General features: G+C 41.8%; 1 protein-coding gene across 10 annotated transcripts; it reads left to right on the forward strand.

Annotated features, from left to right (window-relative positions):
• Positions 1-3,367: 3,367 nt before the first annotated feature.
• Positions 3,368-19,088, forward strand: LOC110521199 (protein regulator of cytokinesis 1). 10 transcript variants are annotated; one of them, XR_005040870.1, is made up of 16 exons: positions 3,518-3,528; positions 4,246-4,378; positions 4,616-4,738; positions 5,160-5,393; positions 7,885-8,055; positions 11,383-11,532; positions 11,942-12,089; positions 12,381-12,517; positions 12,714-12,809; positions 12,979-13,125; positions 14,732-14,842; positions 15,303-15,416; positions 16,380-16,461; positions 17,428-17,465; positions 17,569-17,626; positions 17,959-19,088. XR_005040870.1 is itself a non-coding variant. In XM_036968705.1 (16 exons), the coding sequence occupies exons 1-15, from the start codon at positions 3,518-3,520 to the stop codon at positions 17,576-17,578; spliced, it is 1,782 nt and encodes a 593-aa protein (XP_036824600.1). In that variant the 3' UTR covers positions 17,579-17,626; positions 17,959-19,088. The 10 variants fall into 10 exon arrangements, 8 of the variants coding, with proteins under 8 accessions (XP_036824597.1, XP_036824600.1, XP_036824599.1 ...); XM_036968705.1 differs by having other exon boundaries at positions 16,380-16,538; XM_036968702.1 differs by lacking the exon at positions 17,569-17,626 and having other exon boundaries at positions 3,368-3,528; positions 16,380-16,538.
• Positions 19,089-19,267: the final 179 nt, after the last annotated feature.

A 19,267-nucleotide genomic window follows, 5' to 3' on the forward strand; every position in this document is an offset into this window, starting at 1 on the left:
CTTGAACTGCACTGTTGGTTAAGGGCTTGTAAAGTAAAGCATTTCACGGTAAAGTCTACACTTGTTGTATTTTGACGCATGTGGCAAATAAAGTTTGATTTGATTTGACTGTCTACTGTAGTTCTATGTCATCACAATTAAAATGATACTCTAGAGAAAATCAGGTAGCCTTAAACGTGTTTATGTTTCGACTTAATTGAACATGTCGTCGTCACATTCTGCGTTGCATCATCTTGCTCCTGACTCTCTATCTTTGGTGCTGTGAAGGAAAAAAAGCAATCAACTATATGCTTTGCAAATGCTGCACTTCTTAGAAAATCAGTGAGTGGAATGGAAGATGGATCTTAACCCCAAACAATGGAAACACTAGTCTATCATGAGTAAAGAATGGAAACACTAGTCTATCATGAGTAAAGACAATGGAAACACTAGTCTATCATGAGTAAAGAATGGAAACACTAGTATATCATGAGTATAGACAATGGAAACACTAGTCTATCATGAGTAAAGACAATGGAAACACTAGTCTATCATGAGTAAAGAATGGAAACACTAGTCTATCATGAGTATAGACAATGGAAACACTAGTCTATCATGAGTATAGACAATGGAAACACTAGTCTATCATGAGTAAAGAATGGAAACACTAGTCTATCATGAGTAAAGAATGGAAACACTAGTATATCATGAGTATAGACAATGGAAACACTAGTCTATCATGAGTATAGACAATGGAAACACTAGTCTATCATGAGTAAAGACAATGGAAACACTAGTCTATCATGAGTATAGACAATGGAAACACTAGTCTATCATGAGTAAAGACAATGGAAACACTAGTCTATCATGAGTATAGACAATGGAAACACTAGTCTATCATGAGTAAAGACAATGGAAACACTAGTCTATCATGAGTAAAGACAACGGAAACACTAGTCTATCATGAGTAAAGACAATGGAAACACTAGTCTATCATGAGTAAAGAATGGAAACACCAGTCTATCATGAGTAAAGACAATGGAAACACTAGTCTATCATGAGTATAGACAATGGAAACACTAGTCTATCATGAGTATAGACAATGGAAACACTAGTCTATCATGAGTAAAGACAATGGAAACACTAGTCTATCATGAGTAAAGAATGGAAACACTAGTCTATCATGAGTAAAGACAATGGAAACACTAGTCTATCATGAGTATAGACAATGGAAACACTAGTCTATCATGAGTAAAGAATGGAAACAGTAGTCTATCATGAGTAAAGACAATGGAAACACTAGTCTATCATGAGTAAAGACAATGGAAACACTAGTCTATCATGAGTATAGACAATGGAAACACTAGTCTATCATGAGTAAAGACAATGGAAACAGTAGTCTATCATGAGTAAAGACAATGGAAACAGTAGTCTATCATGAGTATAGACAATGGAAACACTAGTCTATCATGAGTAAAGACAATTGAAACACTAGTCTATCATGAGTAAAGAATGGAAACACTAGTCTATCATGAGTAAAGAATGGAAACACTAGTCTATCATGAGTATAGACAATGGAAACACTAGTCTATCATGAGTAAAGAATGGAACACTAGTCTATCATGAGTAAAGAATGGAAACACTAGTCTATCATGAGTAAAGACAATGGAAACACTAGTCTATCATGAGTAAAGAATGGAACACTAGTCTATCATGAGTAAAGAATGGAAACACTAGTCTATCATGAGTAAAGAATGGAAACACTAGTCTATCATGAGTAAAGACAATGGAAACACTAGTCTATCATGAGTAAAGAATGGAAACACTAGTCTATCATGAGTAAAGAATGGAAACACTAGTCTATCATGAGTAAAGACAATGGAAACACTAGTCTGTCATGAGTAAAGAATGGAAACACTAGTCTATCATAAGTATAGACAATGGAAACACTAGTCTATCATGAGTAAAGACAATGGAAACACTAGTCTATCATAAGTATAGACAATGGAAACACTAGTCTATCATGAGTATAGACAATGGAAACACTAGTCTATCATGAGTAAAGACAATGGAAACACTAGTCTATCATAAGTATAGACAATGGAAACACTAGTCTATCATGAGTATAGACAATGGAAACACTAGTCTATCATGAGTAAAGACAATGGAAACACTAGTCTATCATAAGTATAGACAATGGAAACACTAGTCTATCATGAGTAAAGACAATGGAAACACTAGTCTATCATAAGTAAAGACAATGGAAACACTAGTCTATCATGAGTATAGACAATGGAAACACTAGTCTATCATGAGTAAAGACAATGGAAACACTAGTCTATCATAAGTATAGACAATGGAAACACTAGTCTATCATGAGTAAAGACAATGGAAACACTAGTCTATCATGAGTATAGACAATGGAAACACTAGTCTATCATGAGTATAGACAATGGAAACACTAGTCTATCATGAGTATAGACAATGGAAACACTAGTCTATCATGAGTATAGACAATGGAAACACTAGTCTATCATGAGTAAAGACAATGGAAACACTAGTCTATCATGAGTAAAGACAACGGAAACACTAGTCTATCATGAGTAAAGACAATGGAAACACTAGTCTATCATGAGTATAGACAATGGAAACACTAGTCTATCATGAGTAAAGAATGGAAACAGTAGTCTATCATGAGTAAAGACAATGGAAACACTAGTCTATCATGAGTATAGACAATGGAAACACTAGTCTATCATGAGTAAAGAATGGAAACACTAGTCTATCATGAGTAAAGAATGGAAACACTAGTCTATCATGAGTAAAGACAATGGAAAAAGTAGTCTATCATGAGTAAAGAATGGAAACACTAGTCTATCATGAGTAAAGACAATGGAAACAGTAGTCTATCATGAGTAAAGAAGGAGCAGAAGAGTGGCAGCAATCATTATTTTTCCTCTGTTATCATGCTCTACCTTCAACCTCCTCCTCGGTCTGATCACTTCAATAGATGATAAAAAGGGAACCAATCTCAGGTCAGTTTTGGGGCGTATGCCTATACTGGTTTGGAAACAGTTCTGAAACAAAGGGTATGGCAGGTCTTAATCCCTTTTAGTTTCATTTAGAGTGTAAATTACAGTAGTTAGTTAGTGCCTCAACAGTAATGCACAGGCTTATAGACATATATTCAAATAAAAATGACTATTCATATTATAACTATAGCAGCTAATATATGTTATTTTCAGGTAATAAGATATTCAGCTATGATTGCTGTCCCCTCAATAATAAAAATCAAAGGTGAGCTCTTCAAGTCGTCAAACGCTGTGGCCACGCCCACAGAAAGCAGTTTATTGACGTATTCTCCATATCGGCCAATAGAAAGCGAGGCCACGTTTCGGTGCAGAATTTGAATAGAGTCGCAGACGGCAAAACGACGCTTGGACACAGACCTTTCATTTGTTGTATTGTGTTAAAAGAGACGTATTTAGTTAAGGTAACACGTTTAAAAAAAAAAAAAAATCCCCGGTGGAACGTAACCATGAGGAGAAGGTTAGTCCCCCAAAATTGTGTGTGTGTGGGTTGCTGTGTTTGGATGGTGTCCTTGACTGTTGTTAACGTTAGCTAGCTAACTAATAATGAGAGCTAGCATAGCATGCTAAACAACGTTAAATAAATGAATGTTGGCACACAGTGCTTCAGTAGCTAGCGTTATCACATCGGTAATAACAAACATTAGTTACGCTACCGTTACTACTGTAGTACCTAACTGGTTAACTTTATCTGGCTAGCTAAATTGGGCTACACGGCTAACTAACCGTTTGGGAATCGCCTTAACTTGATATTAAAATGATAAGCTACCATAACTACCTAGCTAACGTTACTGTAAAGTATGTAAAGATGAGCTAACGTTAGCTAAACATATGTTTTTAAATACAATGGATAGTTTAACTAGATGGACTGTTTTGGCAACTCAATTAACCTAGTTGACTAACCTGTTTAGCCTGCCAAGAGGAATGTCAATCAACCAGCTACCGATCAGACAAAATGTCCATGACAACTTGGCTACAGTAGCTACGTGTCACCTGACACCGTCGAGGACCTGCTCAGTTACTCTGATGATCAACAACAAGCACTGCAATGCACACAAAATAATACATGGAGAGTGTGAACCTAATCTGTACTCTTTCCTATAGTTGCAGGCTGCAGCATTCAAAACACATTTATGTGACATGCTTTCTTTCACCTGCTTAAAATGTTCCTCTACAGTGAAGTCCATGCTGCAGAATCTGTGGCATGTCTGAATCGAGCCCTGAACCAGTTGAAGGACATCTGGGAAGAAATAGGCATTCCAGAGGACCAGCGACTACAGAGGACTGATGTAGTCAAGAAACACATCAAAGTGAGTTTGGGTTCTTTCCAAAAGATGATTACGGTAGTTTGCTAGCCTGCTACAAGATCTGTTTGTGCTGCCTTGTGGCTTACTAAACTCCCTTGGTCATTGCCATGCATTGTTGTGACAATGACCATAGTAGTTGACAAATGGCAAGACAGTACAAAATGAGCTGGAGCCAGGACGGTAAAGTCACTTATTAACCAATGGGATGTATTTTGACCTGTGTGTGTTCTATTCTACTAGGGCTTGCTGGACATGATGATCGCAGAGGAGGACAGTTTAAGGAAGAGATTGATGAGCAGCATAGAGTCCTGTCGCAAAGAGCTGGATGTTCTGTGCACGGAGCTTCAACTATCCCCCTTTGAGGTCCACTTCTCTCTTGACTTAAGCTTATTCCTTCTAGCTACTAGTGGGGCAATGAGCCTACGGAGTGCATCTCCAGATTTTTGTATTTTGAGGTAACAAACTCGTGAAAAATATGCATTTTTCTGTCTTTAGAATCCAAATTGGTACACGCAATATTGTTACAGTAAATATATTTTACTTGTATATTTTGCTATGAGACCTGGATTTTTTTTAAACTATAGAAATGAAGGATTCTAGCTTTATTACCTCAAATATTTTTCATTGTGCTCCTGATTTTTTTTTTTTGTGTGTGCCTACATCTTCCAAATTAGGCTCATGTGCTCCTCGTAGAAAAAGGTCAGCGTAGAGCCGTGTGTTACTTCATTATCCTAATGTTTCAGCTTGTTAATGTTCCTTTCAACCCGTCTCGATGTCCCTATAGGAGGACGAGGGGAAGACGATGCTGCAGCTGGAGAAGGACATCCGGTCACGGCTGGAGGTGATGATGAAACAGAAGAGTCAGAGGGTTAAAGACCTGAAGACTCTGTACAAGCAGGACCGGGAGCTGTGTGACATCATGTGTTCAGTTCCCTTCTGTATCGACATGGACTCTGTCCCATCCCTGGAACAGCTGGACAGCTACCACTCCTACCTGAATGATCTCACTAAAGAGAAGGTACGTCTGCATCATCCTTCATGGTATTCATACATGTCCATTTGGGGGCGGGGCCTTTTTTTCTTGGTCAGTTTGTGGTTAATGGCGTTGGGCCAGTAGCCGATCGGTCAATGTTTTGAATCACCGAGCTGACTAGGTTAAAAATCTGTCTGTGTCCTTGAGCAAGGCACTTAACCATAATTGCTCATGTAACTCGCTCTGGATAAGAACGTTTGCTAAATGACTAAAATATAAAAGTAAAATGAACTATTTATGGCCCTAAGAATAGTATGATGTACAATAGACATAGGAAAGAGGGCCTGTCACTTAAGCACAGCAAACCCAATATACACAGATTTCTTTTAGATTAATTTGAGAATTGCAGCGCTGTATGTTTGAAGAGGCATGAAGTGATACAATTCCGATGCATATTTAATAGTGCTGAGCGATTAACCAACATTTCTGTCAATTTTTTGGTTTTTAACTTCTTATGGCTGGGGGCAGTATTGAGTAGCTTGGATGAATAAGGTGCCCAGAGTAAACTGCCTGCTACTCAGTCCCAGTTGCTAATATATGCATATTATTAGTATATTTGGATAGAAAACACTCAAGTTTCTAAAACTGTTTGAATGATGTCTGTGAGTATAACAGAACTCATATGGCAGGCAAAAACCTGAGAAAAAAATCCTACCAGGAAGTGTGAAATCTGAGGTTAGTTGTTTTTCAACTCATTCCCTATTGGAGATACAGTGGGATATTGGTCATGTTGCACTTCCTAAGGCTAATAACTAGATGTCAACAGTCTTTAGAAACTTGTTTGAGGCTTCTACTGTAAAGGAGGGGCTCATACGGGCTCTTTGAGTCAGTGGTCTGGCAGAGTGCCACAAGCTCGTGACGCTCGTTCACGTGAGAGGTAGCTCGCGTTCCATTGTTTTTCTACAGACAAAGGAATTCTCCGGTTGGAACATTATTGAAGATTTACGTTAAAAACATCCTAAAGATTGATTCTATACATCGTTTGACATGTTTCTACGGACTGTAACGGAACTTTTTGACATTTCGTGTGCTCCTAGTGAATGCGCTTCGTGAGGTTAGATTTGTTTACAAAACGTGCTAACAAAAGTAGCTATTTGGACATAAATGATGGACATTGTTGAACAAAACAAACATTTATTGTGGAACTGGGATTCCTGGGAGTGCATTCTGATGATAATCATCAAAGGTAAGTGAATATTTATAATGTTATTTCTGACTTCTGTTGACTGCACAATATGACGGATATATTTTTGGCTTGTTGGGTCTCTGAGCGCCGTACTCAGATTATTCGGTTTAGGTTGCATTAAGGAGAAGTGTATCTAAAGTTCCATGCATAACACTTGTATTTTCATCAACATTTATTGTGAGAATTTCTGTAAATTGATGTGGCTCTCTGCAAAATCACCGGATGTTTTTGGAACTACTGAACATAACGCGCCAATGTATACCGAGATTTTTTTAAATATAAATATGAACTTTATTGAACAAAACATACATGTATTGTGTAACATGAAGTCCTATGAGTGTCATCTGATGAAGATCATCAAAGGTTAGTGATTAATTCTCTCTATATTTCTGATTTTTGTGACTCTTCTCTTTGGCTGGAAAAATGGCTGTGTTTTTCTGTGACTTGGCTCTGACCTAACATAATCGTTTGGTGCTTTCGTCGTAAAGACGATTTGAAATCGGACACTGTGGTGGGATTAACAAGAAGGGTATCTTTTAAAATGATGTGAAATACTTCTATGTTTGAGGAATTTTAATTATGGGATTTCTGTTTTTGATTTTGGCGCCCTGCACTTTCACTGGCTGTTGTCATATCGATCCCGTTAGCGGGATCTCAGCCCTAAGAAGTTTTAAACAACAAATTGACTGACATAGGTTAAATTATTCTAATTCCATTTCGTTATATTTTTTTCTATGAGCTTAGTTTTTCTGGTTTGGCATGGTTACAAATGGTCTGCGGTTGTGAGGCCGGTTGGACGTACTGCCAAATTCTCTAAAACGACTTTGGAGGAGGCTTATGGTAGAGAAATTAACATTACATTCTCTGGCAACAGCTCGGGTGGACATTCCTGCAGTCAGCATGCCAATTGCACGCTCCCTCAAAACTTTAGATATCTGTGGCATTGTGTTGTGTGACAAAACCGAACATGTTACAAGTGGCCTTTTATTGTCCCCCAGCACAAGGTGCACCTGTGTAATGATCATGCTGTTTTAATCAGCTTCTTGATTTGCCACACCTGTCAGGTGGATGGATTATCTTGGCAAAGGAGAAATGCTCACTAACAGGAATGTAAATACATTTGCGCACAACATTAGAGAAATAAGCTTTTTGTGTGTTTGGAACATTTCTGTGATCTTTTATTTTCAGCTCTTGAAACACGTGACCAACACTTTGAATGTTGCATTTTATATGTTCTTTCTGACAATCTTTGTGTAAGTTGAGATTTATGCTCTTCACTGTATGTTCCAGGATCGTCGCCACGGTGAGTTTGTGGGTATCAAGCGTCAGATCATTATGTGTATGGAGGAGCTGGACCAGCTGCCAGACACCAGCTTTGAGAGGGACGTGGTGTGTGAGGACGAGGAGGCCTTCTGTCTGTCCAGCGACAACATCACAGCTCTCCAACTGCTGCTGGGACAGGTGAGACCTGGGCATACAGCCCTTTTCATGTACATTCACAATTTTCTGTTATTTTCTGTCAGAATGCTTCATTTATTTAAAGATGTGCCATATTGATTACAATGGCGCAGGAGAAGAGGCTGATGTTCCACGTGTCCCCAACCTATTGTGTTTTTTTTTTTTTTTTTTTTGCGTTGTTAATAACTTATTTTGTGCATAATGTTGCCGCTACTGTTTCTTATGACCAAAAATAACTTCTGGACATCAGGACTGCGATTTACTCATCACTGGCAAAATCCTTTTTTTTCCTTTAACGAGTCTGACGTGAACGATATACTGCTTTCTCGGGAACAGGCCCAAATCCCCGTGATTTGCGTGAAGAGGAGGCGGAGAAAAGGGGGCCAGAGGGCGGGCTGCCTTTGGAGAATTTGTAGGCGATCGAATAAACCCCCACTTCCTTCCATTCTGCTAGCAAACATGCAATGTTTGGAGAGTAAAATCAATGAACTACGAGGAAGATTAAACTACCAACTGGACATTCAAAACTGTAATATCTTATGCTTCACGGAGTCGTGCCTGAATGACGACACTATCAACATACAGCCGGCTGGTTATACGCTGTACCGGCAGGATAGAACAGCGGCGTCTGGTAAGACGAGGGGAACCTCAACACGGGCCCCTCGGGTGCGTTCTCAGTCCCCTCCTGTATTCCCTGTTCACTCATGTCTGGACAGACCAAAAAAAAGCCAATACCGATTAATCAGACGATTTATTTTTATATATTTGTAATAATGACAATTACAACAATACTGAATTAACACTTATTTTAACTTAATATAATACATCAATAAAATCAATTTAGCCTCAAATAAATAATGAAATTTGGTTGAAATAATGCAAAAACAAAGTGTTGGAGAAGAAAGTAAAAGTGCAATATGTGCCATGTAAGAAAGCTAACTTTTAAGTTCCTTGCTCAGAACATATGAAAGTTGGTGGTTCCTTTTAACATGAGACTTCAATATTCCCAGGTAAGAAGTTTTAGGTTGGTAGTTATTATAGGACTATTTCTCTCTATACCATTTGTATTTCATATACCTTTGACTATTGGATGTTCTTATAGGCACTTTAGTATTGCCGGTGTAACAGTATAGCTTCCATCCCCCTCCTCGCTCCTACCTGGGCTCGAACCAGGAACACATCGACAACAGCCACCCTCAAAGCAGCGTTACCCATGCAGAGCAAGGGGAACAACTACTCCAAGTCCCAGAGCGAGTGATGTTTGAAACGCTATCAGCGCGCACCCCGCTAACTAGCTAGCCATTTCACATCGGTTACACCAGCCTAATCTCGGGAGTTGATAGGCTTGAAGTTATAAACAGCTCAATGCTTGAAGCATTGCAAAGAGCTGCTGGCAAAACGCACGAAAGTGCTGTTTGAATGAATGCTTACAAGCCTGCTGGTGCCTACCATCGCTCTATCAAATCATAGACTTAGTTATAACATAATAACACACAGAAACACGAGCCTTAGGTCATTAATGTGGTTGAATCCAGAAACTATCATCTCGAAAACGTGTTTTTTCTTTCAGTGAAATACGGAACCGTTCCGTATTTTATCTAACGGGTGGCAGCCATGAGTCTAAATATTCCTGTTACATTGCACAACCTTCAATGTTATGTCATAATTACGTAAAATGCTGGCAAATTAGTTCGTAAAGAGCCAGGCGGCCCAGACTGTTGCATATACCCTGACTCTGCATGCAATGAACGCAAGAGAAGTGACACAATTTCACCTGGTTAATATTGCCTGCTAACCTGGATTTCTTTTAGCTAAATATGCAGGTTTAAAAATATATATACTTCTGTGTATTGATTTTAAGAAAGGCTTTGATGTTTATGGTTAGGTACACGTTGGAGCAACGACAGTCCTTTTTCGCGAATGCGCACCGCATCGATTATATGCAACGCAGGACACGCTAGATAAACTAGTAATATCATCAACCATGTGTAGTTATAACTAGTGATTTATGATTGATTGTTTTTTATACGATAAGTTTAATGCTAGCTAGCAACTTACCTTGGCTTCTTACTGCATTCGCGTAACAGGCAGGCTCCTCGTGAGGCAGGTGGTTAGTGTTGGACTAGTTAACCGTAAGGTTGCAAGATTGAATCCCAGAGCTGACAAACATCTGTCGTTCTGCCCCTGAACAGGCAGTTAACCCACCGTTCCTAGGCCGTCATTGAAAATAAGAATGTGTTCTTAACTGACTTGTCAAGTTAAATAAAGGTGTAAATAAAAAAATAAAAACGCCCAAATCGGCGTCCAAATATACAGATTCCGATTGTTATGAAAACTTGAAATCGGCCCTAATTAATCGGCCATTCCGATTAATCGGTCGACCTCTACTACAGAGGGTAGTGAGAACGGCCCAGTACATCACTGGGGCCAAGCTTCCTGCCATCCAGGACCTCTATACCAGGTGGTGTCAGAGGAAGGACCTAAAAATTGTCCGACTCCAGCCGCCCTACTCATAGACTTTTCTCTCTGCTACAACATGGCAAGTGGTACCGGATCGCCAAGAGGCTTCTAAAACAGCTTCTAACCCCAAGCCATAAGACTCCTGAACATCTAATCAAATGGCTACCCAGACTATTTTCATTGCCCCCCTCCTCTTTTACACCGCTGCTACTCTCTGTTATCATCTATGCATAGTCACTTTAATAACTCTACCTTCATGTACATATTACCTCAACTAACCGGTGCATATTGACTCTGTACCGGTACCCCCCTGTATATAGTCTCGCTATTGTTATTTTACTGATGCTTTTTAATTACTTGTTACTTTTATTTCTTATTCTTATCCATATTTTTTTAAACTGCATTGTTGTTTAGGGACTCGTAAGTAAGCATTTCACTGTAAGGTCTACACTTTTACAAATTCGATAAATTTGATATTGTAAGAGCAATTTTCTGACTGTTTTTAGGCTTGCGTTTTAGTTTAAACTTTCTCTTGGGATGGTTTCACTCTTGTTGGGTGGTATTTGATACAGCTACATAACGATCAGATAAATGTTTACAAATGTAACACAGAAGCCCATTTGTCCATCAAAACAACACTTTACATTTTTTACCTTTATTTAACTAGACAAGTCAGTTAAGAACAAATTCTTATTTTCAATGACAGCCGAGGAACAGTGGGTTAACCGCCTGTTCAGGTGGCAGAACGACAGATTTGTACCTTGTCTGCTCGGGGATTTGAACTTGCAACCTTCCGGTTACTAGTCCAACGCTCTAACCACTAGGCTACCCTGCCGCCCCTGACCATACTTATTGTTGTGTTATTGTCAGCTGGAGGATCGCAAGACGGAGAACGAGCTAGTGTGTAGCTCCTACCGCGCTAAGATCCAGGAGCTGTGGGAGAGGCTGCAGGTGCCCCAGGAGGAGAGAGATGGCATGTCAGAACACATGGCCCAGTCCAGGACGAAGAACATGGATGCTGTGAGTTTAACATTTAAGGTTGAATTACTGGACTGGACCAATGTGTTCTGACATACATTTTAAGGTTGAATTCCTGGACTGGACCGTGTGTTCTGAAAATTCTAAATTTTGGTTGGGGGGGATTCCTGCTTATTCCCTCCTGATTCCAGGAATCTTCTCACCAGGATTTCTGGGAAACTAGGGAATTATGGGGAAGTTACTGGAATTTTGCAACACTACATAATTCTTGTTTGGTGGGTCCTGTAAAGTGGAAACAAAGTGGAGGAACCTCCAGCACTATGCTATACCTATCCAGACCCTTATTACAATTTTTTTTATTTTTTTACATTTTGCATTTGCAAGGACTGCCTTTTCTGAATTGAATGAATCAGTAGGTTTTGTATCCCCACCCCGCTACCCCGCTCCCCAGTTACAAGCTGAGTGCCGGCGTCTGGAGCAGCTGAAGATCAAGAACATGAGCAATGTGGTAGAAGCCATCAGGGCCGAGGTGGCTCTGCTCTGGGAGAGGTGTTTCTACAGCCTGGAGCAGAGACAAGCCTTCACACCCTACTATGGTGGTCAGTTGTTGTTTGTAAATACAGTATCGTAGTTACGTATTTTGATTGGAATGTACTACTGGGTTTCTCATGAAACCTGGTCCCTGTTATGACTCTAATGTCCCGGGTGGTGTTCATTTGGTACATCACAGAGAAACGTTTTGCAAATTAATATGGTGTTTCTTATTAGACAATAGTCCAGGTCGTCCCCGCCTTGTTTGTCAGTTGTCTTCCATTTTGGTGACCAATGAACACAACCCTGGTTGTCCGACTGAGATTGATAAATAACACACTGGTACTTTATTCCCTCAGACGACTACACTGAGGAGATGCTGAACCTACACCAGGAGGAGCTCCGGAGTCTGAAGAAGCACTACGAGGACCACAGGGAGCTGTTTGAAGGAGTAACCAGGTGGCAAGACAGCTGGACTCTGTTCCTACAACTGGAGGTGAGCACTTTTTTTAGTGAGGAATATGATTACAAATCTTTAATCTCAGTCTGTTTTGAGTATGTTGTGTCCGTGACATCACCTTCCATCTGTCATCACGCTGAACCCCACCCTTCACTTTTCCACTGACGCACGAGTTTCGGGTGTGTTTCTCAAGTGACTGTATTTGTCAAGATCATGGTTGAATTCTCCACAGAAAAAGGCAACGGATCCTTCTAGATTTAACAACCGAGGAGGGAACCTTCTTAAAGAGGAGAAGCAGAGGGCCGAGCTGCAGAAAAGCCTGCCGAAGGTGAGGCTAAGTAGTGTTCTTCAGATTGTCATGTTAATTGGTTATTTCTCTACCCACAAGGCTCTCTGACCTGAATAGCTGGCCTGTGTTTTTATTTTTTATTGTGACACCTCAGGGGCCATTAAAGAGAGGCACGTTAACTTGAAACATGTTCTCTCGTGTGTTCCAGTTGGAGAAGAGCCTGAAGACCCAGATAGACCTATGGGAGGAGGAGCAGTACAGAGAGTTCCTGGTTAACGGACAACGGTTCCTCCAGTATGTACAGGAACAGTGGGAACTACTGCGGCTGGAGAAGGAGAGAGAGAAGAATGAGAGAGTAAGATGAGACAAAACGGCCCTGTTTCAATGATTTTAGATGAGACAAACGGCCCTGTTTCAATGATTTTAGATGAGACAAACGGCCCTGTTTCAATGCCTTTAGATGAGACAAACGGCCCTGTTTCAATGCCTTTAGATGAGACAAACGGCCCTGTTTTAGATGAGACAAACGGCCCTGTTTCAATGATGTTAGATGAGACAAACGGCCCTGTTTTAGATGAGACAAAACGGCCCTGTTTCAATGGTTTTAGATGAGACAAACGGCCCTGTTTCACTGATGTTAGATGAGACAAACGGCCCTGTTTCACTGATGTTAGATGAGACAAACGGCCCTATTTCAATGATTTTAGATGAGACAAAACGGCCCTGTTTTAATGATGTTAGATGAGACAAACGGCCCTGTTTCAATGGTTTTAGATGAGACAAACGGCCCTGTTTCAATGATGTTAGATGAGACAAACGGCCCTGTTTCAATGATTTTAGATGAGACAAACGGCCCTATTTCAATGGTTTTAGATGAGACAAACGGCCCTGTTTCACTGATGTTAGATGAGACAAACGGCCCTGTTTCACTGATGTTAGATGAGACAAACGGCCCTATTTCAATGATTTTAGATGAGACAAAACGGCCCTGTTTCACTGATGTTAGATGAGACAAACGGCCCTGTTTCAATGGTTTTAGATGAGACAAACGGCCCTGTTTCAATGATGTTAGATGAGACAAACGGCCCTGTTTTAGATGAGACAAACGGCCCTGTTTCAATGATGTTAGATGAGACAAACGGCCCTGTTTTAGATGAGACAAAACGGCCCTGTTTCAATGGTTTTAGATGAGACAAACGGCCCTGTTTCAATGATGTTAGATGAGACAAACGGCCCTGTTTCACTGATGTTAGATGAGACAAACGGCCCTGTTTCACTGATGTTAGATGAGACAAACGGCCCTATTTCAATGATTTTAGATGAGACAAACGGCCCTGTTTCAATGATGTTAGATGAGACAAACGGCCCCGTTTCAATGGTTTTAGATGAGCCAAACGGCCCTGTTTCAATGGTTTTAGATGAGACAAACGGCCCTGTTTCAATGATGTTAGATGAGACAAACGGCCCCGTTTCAATGGTTTTAGATGAGACAAACGGCCCTATTTCAATGGTTTTAGATGAGACAAACGGCCCTGTTTCAATGATGTTAGATGAGACAAACGGCCCCGTTTCAATGGTTTTAGATGAGCCAAACGGCCCTGTTTCAATGGTTTTAGATGAGCCAAACGGCCCTGTTTTAGATGAGACAAAACGGCCCTGTTTTAATGATTTTAGATGAGCCAAACGGCCCTGTTTGGGCGCTTTTAATGTGCTTCCTTCCTCCCTTTGAGGCAATCACTGATCTCACTTGATTAGATTGACTTCAACCTCATCAATGTCTGTCTCCTCGACACAGCTTTCCCCAACCATGTCATAATCAGATCAGTGATTTATTCTAGGAAGGGGAGGGGGGGGGGGGGGGAGGTTGCGATTCAAACACGGACTATTTCCAGTGTTTTTTCTAGTATAGAGTGAATCTGGTTCCCATGAGAAATACTGACTGTGATCTGTGAAACAAACAGCAACTGAAGAAGAACCAGCAGATAGAACAAGACATGCTGTACGGTACTGCTCAACGAACCCCCTCCAAAAGACGTCTTGCAGAGACCCCCACGCCTGGCAAAGCAAGAAAGGTAAACCAGTTGATTTGACACCAATGGGGTTGTTTTTGTGATCAAATTAAAGCTAGTTTGGGGGGGGGGGGGGGTGCTGTGGGATTATTCAAGATCATTTTTGAAGAGGTAGGGTTTCAGATGTTTTTGGAAGATGGGAAGAGACTGCTGTCCTAGCTTCAGGGGGAAGCTGGTTACACTATTGGGGTGACAAGACAGAGAAGCGCTTGGACTGGGCTGACTGGCCTCACGTAGGGATGGGTGGGAGGGCAAAGAGACCATTGATTGGCTTGGGATGTTGGGTTTGAGCAGAGCCTAACGGTAGTGAGGGGCAGTTCCTCCTCAACAACCATAATGTCTAGTCTGGGTTAAAAACCGCGACCCGGAATGTCTAGTCTGGGTTAAAAAACACGATCCGGAATGTCTAGTCTGGGTTAAAAAACGGAGCAATGTGTGAATTGTCGTTTTCTCCTTTCCCCAGCTGAATGCAACTAGCAGTATCTCCAGTTCTACTCCTAACAGCACCTTCCGCTCTGCCTTCGGCGGAACCATGTGCCAGTCGCCCGTCCTCAGACCACCTATGTCTGCCAGCAAGGTTAGTACACACACACGCACGCACACACGCACGCACGCACGCACGCACGCACGCACGCACACACACACACACACACACACACACACACACACACACACACACACACACACAGTCCCCGGTCCTCAGACCACCTACGACTGTCAGCATGGTTAGTACACAGAGTCCCCGGTCCTCAGACCAGACTGTCAGCATGGTTAGTACACAGAGTCCCCGGTCCTCAGACCACAGACTGTCAGCATGGTTAGTACACAGAGTCCCCGGACCACAGACTGTCAGCATGGTTAGTACAGAGAGTCCCCGGTCCTCAGACCAGACTGTCAGCATGGTTAGTACACAGAGTCCCCGGTCCTCAGACCAGACTGTCAGCATGGTTAGTACACAGAGTCCCCGGTCCTCAGACCACAGACTGTCAGCATAGTTAGTACAGAGTCCCCGGACCACAGACTGTCAGCATGGTTAGTACAGAGAGTCCCCGGTCCTCAGACCAGACTGTCAGCATGGTTAGTACACAGTGTCCCCGGTCCTCAGACCAGACTGTCAGCATGGTTAGTACACAGAGTCCCCGGTCCTCAGACCAGACTGTCAGCATGGTTAGTACAGAGTCCCCGGTCCTCAGACCACAGACTGTCAGCATGGTTAGTACACAGAGTCCCCGGTCCTCAGACCACAGACTGTCAGCATGGTTAGTACAGAGTCCCCGGTCCTCAGACCACAGACTGTCAGCATGGTCGGATCCCCTTATGATCATCACCGACAGTATTTGTTTGTCCTTGTCATCTCATAAGGATCCAGTCTCAATAACAGCCATGTTGAGTCAGTTGAAGAGGGGAAACATGGTAACAACATGAGACTCATGGCATGCTTAAAACGAGTAACAGACCCTATTATACCCGTCTGCTTCACATGAAGTGTTAGAGAACACTAACACCCCCCCCCCCCCCCCCCCCCCTCCCTCCCTCCCAGATTCCTCTGAGGACCCCTGGTCGTGTTGGAAGAACCCCCCACACAGTGGAACGCAACAAGGAGAACGTCTCCCACCTGAACGGTACGGCGCTGAGAACCCCTGCCTCGCGCTGTAACATCACCGTTAACTCTGTGGCCAGCACCTATTCGGAATTTTCGGTAATTTCCCTATAGGTCATCACCTACCCAGCAACACACAATCCAGTCAGAGATACGTGGCTATGCATGTCTGTACAGTGAGAGAATTGCACCAGTCTTATACACTTAAAGGAAAGATTCACCCATTTTTCGATGTCATATTGTTTTTGTGCATCTCAGAGTTGATGTTCTATCGATTACCTGGGTCATTTCATGTGTATCTGAGTTATTGGCGTTCAAGCAGGTAGAAATCCATCCTGTATTAACGTACCACAGTGATAGTCTCTCACTACACAGGAAGTTAATAGGGAGTCTCTCTCTCTACACGGGAAGTTAATAGGAAGTCTCTCTCTCTACACAGGAAGTTAATAGGAAGTCTCTCACTACACTGGAAGTTAATAGGAAGTCTCTCTCTCTACACAGGAAGTTAATAGGAAGTCTCTCTCTACACAGGAAGTTAATAGGAATACAACGCTTAGATCATTAAAACGTCTATCATACATGTCAGATTTCAATACTGGCTGATGTCATAACTCGGGAAGATGTCTTCTCTCCAATAAGACAATCATTTTTTTTTTTGCTATATTCTTTAATCGTGCTCCCGAGTGGTGCAGCTGTCTAATGTACTGCATCTCAGAGGTGTCACTACAGTCCCTGGTTCGAATCCAGGCTGTATCACATTCGGCCGTGATTGAGAGTCCCATAGGGCGGCCGCACAATTGGCCCAGCGTTGCGGGGTAGGCCGTCATTGTAAATAAGAATTTGGTTCTTAACTGACTTGCCTAGATAAATAAACATTTGACACTAAATTAGAGGAATATGTGGTTTTTAGGTGAATTTTTCCTTTAAGTGAAAGCAAGCTGTCATGAATAGGTTTCCTCTGACCGTCTAACTCTACATTCTATTTTAGAAGGATTTTGTCAACATTGAATCCACCGCCATTACCAGGTCTGTATGATTGGACATTTACTTGACACCGTAACAATCAGTGAGGCTCACCATGCTAAGTTGCTAACCAAGGTTGCATGCTGAAGTTATGCCTACTTTTCAGCTTTGACTAACGGAGTGCAACCGAGAGCCTGGTCCGGTTCGGTTGGCCTAACCATCTTGTGAGGAACAATATTCACATTGAAGATCAAACGTACACTGTTGAACTGGGCTGTGTTGCTGGGTTTTCATATGGACTTTTATCACAAGGTTTTTAGTTAAACTATTGTCACCTAGCCATGTTATTCTGTGTCTTCTATCCCTCTTCACATTTATAATAACCTTCTGGGTTTGTTTTTTTTGCACACTGCACAGGAAGTTAAAGGGATGTTCCACTCACCTTCTCCAAGACAGATTTTCCTTCCTGTGTTTTGTCCTCATGTAACGTACAGGACCAGTATGTACCGCATGTATGTTTTTGTATTAGTAACTTTTTATTCTCCTCCTCCTCCAGCGAGATCTCTCAAAAGCTTCCAAATCTAATGTCAAGACAGGACATCTGAACTCTACTGGCACTCGTCTCTGAGCTGAAGGATCAGACAGAACCACACCTGACCCTGAATCATCTGACTGAATTTCCAGGTTTCTGTCCGGGTCCATTTCTGCATGTCCAGATGAAGGGAATCTGTTAACACCTACTGAATGTAACTGCAATGAGAACAGGAACTTGCATCCCTCTCTCGGAGTCTCTCAGCTCAAATGTTCTTCTAACACTGCTGAGGTTTCACTTGTCGTCATCTCTGAGGGCTCTGAACGACTACCGTGATCCTGAATCCTCCATCTCTGAACTACTGCCGTGATCCTGAATCCTCCATCTCTGAGGGCTCTGAACTACTGCCGTGATCCTGAATCCTCCATCTCTCTGAGGGCTCTGAACTACTGCCGTGATCCTGAATCCTCCATCTCACTGAGGACTCTGAATGACTACCGTGATCCTGAATCCTCCATCTCTGAACGACTACCGTGATCCTGAATCCTCCATGTCTGAACTACTACCGTGATCCTGAATCCTCCATCTGAGGGCTCTGAACTACTACCGTGATCCTGAATCCTCCATCTCTCTGAGGGCTCTGAACGACTACCGTGATCCTCCATCTCTCTGAGGGCTCTGAACTATACTTTCTGGCCTCAGGTCCTCCCAGTTTATATTGTCTGCGTCCCATTTCTACATGGAGATGTCAACACCTACTGAATGTACTGAACTCTACTCATTTGTCCGAAGATTTGTATTATATTCATTCTTCTCGATTTTTAAGCTTCTCTGAACTGAATGAAACGTTGGGAGGACTTGCTAGACCTATGGAAAAACAGTTTTCATTCAACTTTTAACATCCTCTATATAACACTCCAATTTATTATTTTTTTAATCATCCATGTTGGTAGTAGAGTACATTTGTGTACTTCTTATGGGGGGCTTGTAGCAAATGATGATCATTCTGCCATATAAACATTGGCTTTACACTATATTTTCAGTCACCTTTTCCATTTTGGGGGGGGGGGGGGGGGGTACCACTGTGACATCGCAAAGGTATACTCCTTGACTGTTGGTGATTTACAAACCGCAATTAAATATTTCCAAATGAGCATCCATTTCTGTTGTCTTAATGTTTTTACAGTATTGTGAATGCAAGTGGGAAAAAAAGTCAAGGCAGTTGGGGTGAAAATAAATGTTTACTCGCAAATCAATAATCCATCACATCTATATTCTGATGGAGTAAAACCCCATGGCTGTGTTCATAAAAAGGACTGCCACACACTTTTGT

The sequence above is a fragment of the Oncorhynchus mykiss genome, chromosome 30 (genome assembly GCF_013265735.2).
Source record: "Oncorhynchus mykiss isolate Arlee chromosome 30, USDA_OmykA_1.1, whole genome shotgun sequence".
Taxonomy (NCBI): domain Eukaryota; kingdom Metazoa; phylum Chordata; class Actinopteri; order Salmoniformes; family Salmonidae; genus Oncorhynchus; species Oncorhynchus mykiss.

Coding starts and splice junctions, on each gene's coding strand:
- LOC110521199 (XM_036968702.1), top strand. Junction 4,379..4,615: donor TAGTCAAGAAACACATCAAA/GTGAGTTTGGGT, acceptor CTATTCTACTAG/GGCTTGCTGGACATGATGAT. Junction 12,810..12,978: donor TGCAGAAAAGCCTGCCGAAG/GTGAGGCTAAGT, acceptor CGTGTGTTCCAG/TTGGAGAAGAGCCTGAAGAC.